This window comes from Monopterus albus, unplaced genomic scaffold (genome assembly GCF_001952655.1).
Source record: "Monopterus albus unplaced genomic scaffold, M_albus_1.0 scaffold143.1, whole genome shotgun sequence".
NCBI lineage: Eukaryota > Metazoa > Chordata > Actinopteri > Synbranchiformes > Synbranchidae > Monopterus > Monopterus albus.
In genome coordinates this window covers 1,586,567-1,597,363 of record NW_018128023.1, presented here as the reverse complement: position 1 = coordinate 1,597,363, position 10,797 = coordinate 1,586,567, and the positions used below count along the sequence as shown (strand labels likewise).

The 10,797-nt window shown below is 39.9% G+C and overlaps 2 protein-coding genes across 3 annotated transcripts in view; one reads left to right on the top strand and one right to left on the bottom strand.

The window, feature by feature from the left end:
* The window catches only part of trappc3 (trafficking protein particle complex subunit 3), a 12,616-nt gene extending 8,580 nt beyond the window's left edge, over positions 1–4,036 (bottom strand). The window contains exons 1-2 of the mRNA XM_020614216.1: positions 3,847–4,036; positions 2,724–2,821 (exon numbers count right to left, since the gene is read on the bottom strand). Of these exons, the coding sequence (XP_020469872.1) occupies positions 2,724–2,821; positions 3,847–3,888 (140 nt within the window). The 5' untranslated portion in view covers positions 3,889–4,036. The remainder of the gene's footprint in view (positions 1–2,723; positions 2,822–3,846) is intronic.
* A 611-nt stretch (positions 4,037–4,647) lies between these two features.
* smap2 (small ArfGAP2) overlaps positions 4,648–10,797 on the top strand; it is an 18,095-nt gene continuing 11,945 nt past the window's right edge. For both annotated transcript variants that reach the window (XM_020614175.1, XM_020614174.1), the window contains exon 1: positions 4,648–5,068. In XM_020614175.1, the coding sequence (XP_020469831.1) occupies positions 4,966–5,068 (103 nt within the window). In that variant the 5' untranslated portion in view covers positions 4,648–4,965. The remainder of the gene's footprint in view (positions 5,069–10,797) is intronic.

The window sequence follows — 10,797 nt, the reverse complement described above, 5'->3', positions numbered from 1 at the left end:
CTTTGGGCGCAGGCACAATGATGGAATACTTGAGGCACACAGGGACTGAAGCAAGATGCAGGGACAGGTTAAAAATGTCCAGAAAAACTCCTGCCAGTTGGTCAGCACATAGCTTCAAAACCCGGCCTGACACCCTGTCTGGTCCTGTGGCTTCGTTGGTGTTGATCATCCTCAGGGTGGAGCTCACCTGGTGTAGCTGCAGGACGAGGGGCTGGTGCTGTTACTCGAGCTGAGGGAGATGTACAGTTCCTCTGCTGCCAGGTGTATCCTGCTGGTTGTTGCCTCTGTAGTCTGTTATTGTTTTGATGCCTCTCCACATACTGTGTGCTGTTATTCGTAAAGTGCTATTTTTGACCAGTTTGAGAGTTTCTTTGTCTGTGTTATCAGAAGTGGTTTTACAAATGAAAACATCTCACTGTTCTCTGGATTTCCTGCCAACAAGACTATACAGAGATGTTTTTGAGTCTACAGGTCCTAGCTTTCAGGCCCTAATTATTTTATGCTTGACTACAGGCTCAGTTCCAGATCCTTTTAAAAAAGCAATTGTCCAGCCACTTCTTAAAAAGCTGAATCTAGATCCTTAAGCGTTTTATAATTTTAGACAAGTGTCTAAATTATCTTTTATGTTGAAAGTTTTAGAGAAGATTGCTCTAATTTAACTCCAGTCTTTTCTGGCAGATAACGGCCTTGAAGAGCAATTTCAGTCTGGATTTAAATCAAAACACAGTACTGAGTCTGCGCTATTAAAAATTAATAATGACATTTTGTTGGCCAGAGTTGATGGGGATCTAGTTCTGCTGAGATCAGTTCCTAGGAAATATGGCTACTCTTTTCATTGTTATGCGGATGACATCCAGATATATTTACCATTAAAAGCAGCCGGAGGGATGTCTCTAGCATGGCTGGCACAAAACTTTTTTAAAATTAAATGAGCATAAAACTGGGTGCATTTTATTTGATGATTTGGTGAAATTTGCTGCTTTTAATCAGGACTTAGGCCCCCTGGCTCATCATCTGAAGATGCCTGTAAAAAAACCTAGGTAATGTTTGACAGTGGCTAAAGATTCGAGAAGCAGATTGACTCAATCGTAAAATCTAGTTTCTTTCACCTGAGGTTGCTAGGTAAAGTCGTCATTTCTTTCTTTTAATGATTTTGAGATTGCAATCCATGCTTTTATAACCTCTAGACTTGACTACTGTAATGTATTATACCTTGGTGTTAATCAGTCGTCTCTCACTCATCTTCAAATGGTCCAAAATGCTGCTGCTCGTCTTTTAACACAATTTAGGAGCTGCAGCAATAAAAGCACGGTCACTCCAGCGTTTGTATCTGGCCCTGGGAACCTCTAAAAGAAACTGGCTTGATGATCTGAGCAGTCTTGTTGGTTCGCGCCACCTCACCAACTCAGCAAGGTAGGTGCCAAACCATTAAGAGCCTTAAAAACAAAAATCATTAGCTTAAAATGAATTCTAAAATGGACTGGAAGCCAGCAAAGAGAGGCCAGTACCGGGATTATGTGGTCAAATTTCCTAGTACCTAGAATGGTTTACCTTTTCATGTTCAATCATCTACAGACTTGACAACTTTTAAATCATTGGTTAAAACATATTTATTCACTGTGGCTTTTAATACATAGTAGTGTCTGATGCTTCCTTCTTTTAACTACTGATTTTGTGTAGTTGGTGTCTTTATGTTCCTTTGTTGTTTTATTTCTGTATTGATATTATTTATTCTGGGTTTTACATTGCCCTTGTAAAGTATTTTGGTCGACCAGATGCTGCTTTTAAAGTGTTATATAAATAAATTTTGATTGATTGCAGTGTGAGAAATAAAACCTAATTAAGGAATCTATCTACTCCCTTGGTTATACAAGCTAACATGTTGGAGAAAAGCAACTTGTAAAGTTTGACTTGGGACAATGTAATGTTAGCTAGTTTTTCAAGTTTGGGCAGTGTTTGAAGTAAAAACCCCAGAAAACTTGACACTATTTGCTTCATGTATTGTGATGTGGTGCTACATACTGTACCAGAAACAAACCCCAGCTGCTTAGTAATTTTTTTTTCCTTATATTTCATTTCAGGGACAATCCAAATGCATATTAATCAACATTACTGTAACTTTGCCAAGAGGAAAATTTCCTACTTCTGTCCCTTGGCCAGGTATTAAAATAGCCATGAACCCAACAATAAGAGACACAATATAAAGGCTAGGCAACATGACATGAATTAGTCCAACAAGACATAAAAAATAAAATGCTTTTGCAAATATTGTGAGGTGGAAACATATTCATAGGGAAGATTTAACACAATAAACTGTTAGGCATACAGTCAGCACAACATAGTTGGAACACAGCAACATTAGATCGCATTACTTAAATGACCTTAGTAAAACCAGAGGGGACATAATAACAAACAGACAAAATGGAAACAAATGAGAGAAAATGAGAGAAGACAAGGCAAGCAAGCACTGACAAGGTGTGCGGGTCTGATTTTTTTCATTAGCAAACTAAAATATTTTAAAATTGAAAACAACGTGATCCATGCCATTTTGTTATAAGCAAAGAAAATGCTTTGAGTGGATAACTCATTGTTAAATATGTGAAAGTAAAAGTAAAAATACTTGTATCACACCAGCAAGTTTGACCACTCTTATTCAGCTTTTACATGTTTTCATACTACAGTTGGGCACGTACAGAGCTAATGAGTGTAAATAAAGCACTTACATCTTGTCCAGCTGTTTATTGACTTCCTCATCGTTCTCGTAGTCTTTACAAAGCTGGGTGACCAGGGCCCCATAAGTCAGTGTGAACAGCTCAGAGTTCTATAGGCAAAAACAACATTTCCACATGCTCAGAATTGAATTAATAACTTCAGAAGAAGCCCAAGGACTAACACATTTGGTTTCTTTTTATTTTATAGCAAACAGGAAATCATCCATATGCTGAATGAGGTAGAAAACATCTAGGTAAAATGGTACAAAACATATTAATAATGCCTCGTAGCCCATGGATATATGGTTTATAAAACACCCTGATTTCTGGCACTGGCCAGAAAAAATCCAACCTAAATTTGCCATCTAACCAATTCCTTCAGTGCAAACAGATCTAAAGCTACTCTCTGCACAAGGCAAATTAATAAATCAAGCTATGGAGAGTTCCTGGCACTGAAATGACATCACATACTATAGCAGTGACTTGAAAAGGAAAGGTTTCAATATATAATAATAGCTAAATGTTATACACTTTATAATTTAATAAGGTAATGATTAATTATCCACAGAGGTAGTATTTGCTGCAGCTGTAAAATTCTAATGTCATGCAATATAACAGTGCTATTAGAAACTAAATCTAACAGACTACTGTAGGTGATACTGACCCCTTTGTGTGTCATTCTGTAAATTATTTGCTGTTTTACTAAAAATGCTTACGTTGTTTTCTTAACATTTTGACTCCCATTGTAGTTTCATTTACCGGGGATGCTCATATGTTTCCATTTGCTCAGATAAAAATGTAACGTGTAAAACATATTACGGATTTTATGTGGAAACTGAGCTCAAAGTGAACGTACATATATTAGTAGCAGAGGCCGCAGGCCTACAACACAACAGCGGAGACAAACTATTTACCCTGTGCGCTAAAACGAATTGCGCTTCCTGTCAAAGCGACTAATATCCTACAATGAATTAAATACTTTTTCCGCTGATTCCACTGCTTGTATATAAACCAGCTACGATTGACAAAATTATCAATGAATGACAAGCTGCTTAGCTCACAGAGGTTTAGTGTACCACACAATAGCTATTTGGCTAAGGTCAGCTTGCAAAGGTTAGACTAATATTAATCCTACCATCTTCTTGCTGTCTGTTGTTCGGTTGGATTGTCTGGACATTGTGAATCAATATTATAGGCTCACACGGATGGCAACTCTAAATTAATCCTTTATTTATTTGATTCAGGCTAAGAAGCTATTTCCGTAATCGCCAGTTTAGTTATCCACTTCTACAAGCTCATTCGAATGATACTGACTTCCTGTCTTACTTCAGACTAAACGAATTACTGAGGAAACATGAACAACACAAAGCAGGAGGCAAAAGAAAATGTGTAATGGAAAACAACTACTACAGTTGGGTATAAGTCTATTGTTGTTATCACGTCTTACACAGAGGTCTCTTTTTTTTTTACAAAAGAAACACATCACACACTTATTTTGAAGACAAAGCCATCTCATTTCCTGTGCCCGTCCTGTAAATATTATCGAGCTTGATGCAGTTCTTCAGTCAGCTGTCTCACCAATCTTTCTTCGACTGGTTTTTGTTGTGACTGATTGTTTTTATCGCCACCTTGCGTTGTGGAGAGAAACTGCGGAACACGAAGAGAGTTAGGTCTACATCTCAAAAACTCCTTATGACTGACCACATGATGTCAGTGTATGGTATATTTTGTAATGTTAAACCAAATGACCTGGCATTCCTTTATAAAGCAAGACAGCATAAAACATATAAAATGACTTTGTCCATAACTTAAGTGGCAAGTTACGCTTTGGAAGCTATATTTTATTGTTGGCATAGTGCGTGCGTGCGTGTGTGTGTGTGTGTGTGTGTGTGTGTGTGAGAGAGAGAGAGAGAGAGAGAGAGAGAGAGAGAGAGCGCTGTCAGAGGGCTGGGGGGCTGTGATATGTCACAGATGGGCTTTAAAGTCAATATTACATTTTGAATCGTACCGATAACTCGCTGTTTTCCCTCACGTTGCGTCTTGATTAGGATATCTGCACCTAGAATAACTCGCATGCTGGTTGGCTGAAATACAATCATCCTATCGTGGTGAACCAAACTCGCTAGATCGAGGAGGAAGAGGAACTGAGCGCATCTCCTCTGCACTCGCTGCCTTCATTTCGTCAAGTAGGACGCTGTTCGACAATAGCCGGAGCGGACTGTAGAGGCTGTGGTGGAGGCGGATTATTGCAACGATGACGGGCAAATCTGTGAAAGACGTTGACAGATATCAGGCTGTCCTCAACTCTCTACTGGCGCTCGAAGAGAATAAATACTGCGCTGACTGCGAATCAAAAGGTAGGTGGTTTGTCCTGTGTCACCGTGTGTCCACGGAGTACAGCCTGCAAATGGTGAGTGCATGAATCGCCTCTTGCACATTTACTACGCTGGAAAATGCGGCGTTGCATTCATCATCCCCTCGGCCAATTACGGAGTAGTATGGTGCAACACACGGGGCCACATCCTCACAAGGCTGAGGCATGGAATGCCATATGGTCCCCGAAGAAATAGTTTACAGCCTATATGAAGAGTTTATGAGGATAAGAGAACAGGAATGAGAAAAAAAAATGATTGGGACCTTTGTAAGACCTTTTACTGTAGGTTCCTTGAACCCCAGTTTGGAAACCACTGGAGTAGCTGACATAGATCAAAACGCCTTTACTGACTTTGAGTCACCCTGAACAGACTGTTCTGCAGGCTGAGTACAGATGGGAGCACAGGGAACCCCACTGCACTGCATTATTCCTAAAATGTAACATTTTTCTAGGCACCTTTCATATATCTGTAGTATTGTTTTTTTGTTTGTTTGTTTTTTTGTTGTTGTTGTTGTTAATGTAACAATCTTTGGCCACCCTTTATACGCACACACACATATTTATATGATTGTGTTATGTAGTCACACTAGCCAGATTCACTTTTATGTGTTTGTATGTCTACCAGCTGTCCAGTCCATTTGTAGCATAGGTGAGGCCATGGACTTTGTGTCATCAGCTGTTTGCTGAACCTGTTTTGCCACACTGGTGGGTAAACCATGCCGATTTACTCAAAATACACTGAGCTGGAGACTGAATCAACAAACTGATTGTACATTTTGTCTTCATTTTCTTTTAGGATAAACTGTCAATAAGTTTATAAACTGTGTGACTACACAGTGCTCAATACATACATGTACAAGTGCCAGCAATGTGTGTGCATTCCCACACAACTGTCCTGTGTCAAATAACAGTAATTAACTTTATTAGAGAGTTGTTCCATCAGTACAAAATGATTAAAATATTTTTGCAAGTTATATGGGTTTTGGAAGGAAACCTGTATCTTCTGCAATTTTGTACTTATTATTATTCAAGAGGGCAACTAAATGTCACTTGGTGTATATTTCCGCATCACGGGCACTGCTTTCATCTCAGTCATAAGTCACTGCATGCTGTCATGCAGGAGACAGACTTGGGAAAACTTTATAAATGATATGAGTAAGCAGCTTTGAACAGGCAGGCAAACTAACAGATAAACAGCATCAAGGAAATATTAAGTGTACAGTTGTGTCATGGAATCCCCCCGTGTTCTGCATGTGCACCTTCTGATTCGTGACTAAAGGGAATGATTGAGGTTTCAGCTTTTCTCTTTTATGCACCAGCCTGTGTCATGAAAGTATTTCTAATGTTTGGTGCAAGCATACTGTATACTGTAGGCAGGAATTCACACAGAGGTGGTGCAGACAGATTCTTTTGACCTCCTATGTGTGCATGAGCTGAGAGTGTCAGGGCACCACGCACTCTCTGTTGGCTTTGTCTCTGTTCTTTTTTATTACTGACTCTGCATCTCTGCCGCTTTCAGGTTACTCAGCTGCTGAATACTGTTAAAAATGATCTGAGGCACTGATGCTGACATCACAAATATTTAATGAGAAATTATGAATGAAAATGTCTATTAAATGAAAGAAAAATGGGTGTAATCCTTTTTCTTTGGACATGCAACCTTATGTAATATCATTACACTGATACAAAGTGAAAGGATAGCCATAGCCTACAATTAACCTCAATAAAGAGTCAGATTTTAGCTAAAACAAAATTGAAATCCAGACTGTCCATTGAGTCAGATGCTATTTTTAAGTCTTGTTGGTTAAATTTTGTTAGACTTTCAGAGACATCAGTGACAGCTGAAAATGTAAATCAATTGTACATTGTCTGTCCAGTGTTTGTCTACACTTTATTAACTAAGGCCCCGGTGGAGGTAATGTTTTTGCAGGAGTTTGCTTGTTTGTTTGTTTACAGCATAACTCAAAAAGTAATGAAAGGTTTTTGATGAAAATGTTTTGGACAGTATTGTATTATATATGATGTCAAGGTTTTGGTTGGATTCAGAGATGTCAGCAGGACACCCTAAATGCCAAAGCTTTGTTCCAGTGCATAGGGCCTTTGGACAATAAGGTATAAAAATAAAACTGTGGACAGTTCGTTTAAAAAGCACACTATGATCAGGCTTTTGCAGCTTATGTCAACTGTAGTCCAGTCCAAGAACATGACTGTTCTGGACTACAGTTGACAAGCACAGATAACAAATTTTGTGGCATCGTTTGTATATTTGCGATGCGGTTGACCTTTCTAATCCAAGGCAGGGACATGTGGAGAGAGTGGACAGTTCTTTTAAATCAAGTTTGATTGCTGTTGATTGAACCTTTGCTTCTAATTTGTCATTTTTAAGTTTCTCACACTCTTAAAACACACATGGTCATAAAGCATGCTGATGACAAGCACGCACTCTAACAAAATCACACATGTGCACAACTTAAACACAGTTGTCCCCTCTCCTTCCTACTCTTGACCACATGGTTTGTGATGAGGTTTGGTCAAATCTTATTTGCTCTGACACAGATTACACCTTCCTCACTTTGGGTAATGGAATAGGAAGTGGCGAAATGTATGGAGCAAAGAGCATAATTACACCAGCCTATGAAAAGACACAAAAACATATTAAGGTTCTTATCAGACTAGCCTTATCTGTGCTTACTGAACAGATATTGCAACACTTGAAACTACATCTCTGCTTCTGACTGAAGTCTACTGCCTGTGCTGCCCAACTTCTTGTCTTGCTCTTTTTCACTGTACATGATGTTTTGTGTTATTTGTATTTTTATCACTTCCTCACAGTGTGATGCTTCTGTTGTAAATCCTCAATACTAACAGGAAGTAATAAAAAGATGGGGGAGAGGGTGAGGCAGGTGTATAGCATATTCACCACTTCGAACTCTGGCTTCAGTGTCAAGGGGCTGCATCGTGTGTGTGTTTGCACTTGCATAAAAGCCAACCACCTTTATTGTCTCCATTGTACTTGTGTTTACATACTCACCGGCTCCTGGTTGCCAAGGAGATACCACTTGATGATGTCATGCCTTATCCCTCCACCACCACTACTACCGCCACCCCTTAATCTCATCCAATTAGAAGCCAGCAGGGATTTCTGTTAAAACAAGGAGGTGACTGGCTGTTTATGTCCCCTGGCTGGCACAGAGTTCAGAGTGGCATAGTACCAAGGACAGGGTGACACAATGGGACAGTACAGCATATTACTACAGTATGTGTATACCCTTCTCTAATATACTGGCATGGCTGTTTTAAATTGCTAGGGCCCCCAGGGGAAAACAAGTTGTTGGGTCCTTTTTAGCAACCTTGATCCTCACACTGTGTGTGCAATGTGTACACTTCTTCTTTCTTCTTCTTTCGGCTGTTCCTGTTAGGGGTTGCCACAGCGAATCATCTGTTTCCACCTAACTCTATCCTCGGCATCCTCTACTCTCACCCCATTTAACTTCATGTCTTCTTTTAGCACATCCATATATCTCCTCTTTGGCCTTCCTCTTGACCTCTTGCCTGGCAGCTCCATCCCCAACATCCTTCTACCAATATAACCACTATCCCTCCTCTGCACATGTCCAAACCATCTCAATCTGGCCTCTCTGACCTTTTCCCCAAAACAGCCGACCTGAGCTGTCCCTCTGATGTGCTCATTCCTAATCCTGTCCATCCTGGTCCCTCCTAAAGAGAACCTCAACATCCTTATCTCTGCTACCTCCATCTCTGCCTCTTGTCTTTTCCTCACTGCTACAGTCTCTAACCCATACAGCATAGCTGGTCTCACTACTGTCTTGTACACCTTTCCTTTGATTCTTGCTGACACTCTTCTGTCACACAACACTCCTGACACCTTTCTCCACCCACTCCAACCTGCCTGCACTCACCTCTTCACCTCTTTCCCACACTCCCTGTCACACTGGACTGTTGACCCCAAATACTTAAACTCCTGCACCTTCTTGACCTCAGCCCCCTGTAACTTCACTCTTCCACTTCCCTCTGTCTCATTCATACACATGTATTCTGTCTTACCACGACTGACTTTCATTCCTCTTCTTTCCAGAGCAGACCTCCACCTTTCCAGGTGTTCCTCCACCTGCTCTCTGCTCTCACTACAGATCACAATGTCATCCGCAAATATCATTGTCCACAAAGATTCCTGTCTGACCTCATCTGTCAACCTGTCCATCACCATAGCAAACAAGAAGGGACTCAAAGCTGATCCTTGATGTAGCCCCACCTCCACCTTGAACTCCTCTGTCTGACCTACAGCTCATCTCACTACTGTTGTACTCCTCTCTTGAACTACATATCCTGAACTACTCTGACGTACTTCTCTGCCACTCCTGAGTGCAATGTGTACACTATTCCTGCAATATTACATGGTGCTAATTTTGCGGTGTTCTATTTTGACTAAACATTAACATTATTCTGTATGTAAGCACAACATCAGGTGAAGTACTGTACTGATTTTTAAGCCAGAATTTCACATGGAGCCTCTATATAACACAATAAAGTCGGACCCCCTTGATGTCCTTATTGTGTCATTTGATGTTGTACTTTAGCTGTGCGTAGCATTTGGAGTCACATTGTTAACATTATTAGTTTAAGAAGTTATTCAAGAAAAACATTATTTCACTAGTGGTGATTTTCTTTAGGATCTAGCACAGCAAATGTTGAAGATATGTTGTTGACCCTCTACTGAATCAGAAGAGTCTCAGCTACAGTTTGGTGTTAGTTGCAAGCCTGTAGTGTTATTTGTTGTGTCACAGTAGCAAGTTTTCCATGAGCCCTATATAACTGAACATTCTGGATCATCACATCCAGAATATTACTTGGATCCAGATCAGACTTTGGTTTGTGATAGATCTTATGTGGATGTTATTGTGCAATTTTTGTCCAAGCAATTTTAAAATAAAGTGTAAACAATTCCAGTGTACTAAAAGTTCTGCCGAATGAGTAATGCCACTATCACTGCAACTCAGATGTTTGAGAAACATCAGAAGGACAACTCAAAAGGTTGCATGAATGCTCTGAATAGTCAGATTATTCCTACAGATACGTCGACTGTAACGAGAAGCGTCAGATCCTTACACAGCCAACAAAAGGCATTTGGGGAAAACCAGGCAAGCTTATCTAATCAAACTTTGCCTTTTCATTGTAATTGGCACTTTAACAAATGAGTTTGACAAAAACAATGATTACAAACATAACATAAGCAGTGGGGAGATCTGACCTTGTTATTACAATTTTCACTGCAAAATTGTCACAAAAAAGACTGGACAAGCTTGTATCAGGGTGAGTAGAACAAACTGCTGTTTTAATGCTAAAGAACATTCATGAGAAGAAAAGAAAAAGTAGGAGCCTTACACGGCACCTTTCAAAAACAAGTCTCCTGCGAACAGCATTGTTTTGTGAATTGAAAATGGCCCTAACTCACAATGGTGAAGAATCCTTGAAAAAACATTCCTGGATGTGCATAATGATCTGGATCAGCACCAAAACCAAATCAAATCAAATTTTATTTGTATAGCGCCAAATCACAACAAAAGTCATCTCAGGACACTTTACAAAGTAAGGTCTAGACCTTACTGTTATCACTATTATTACAGAGGGAAAACCCAACAAATCCCCCTTGAGCAAGCACTTGGCGACAGTGGGGAGGAAAAACTCCCTTTA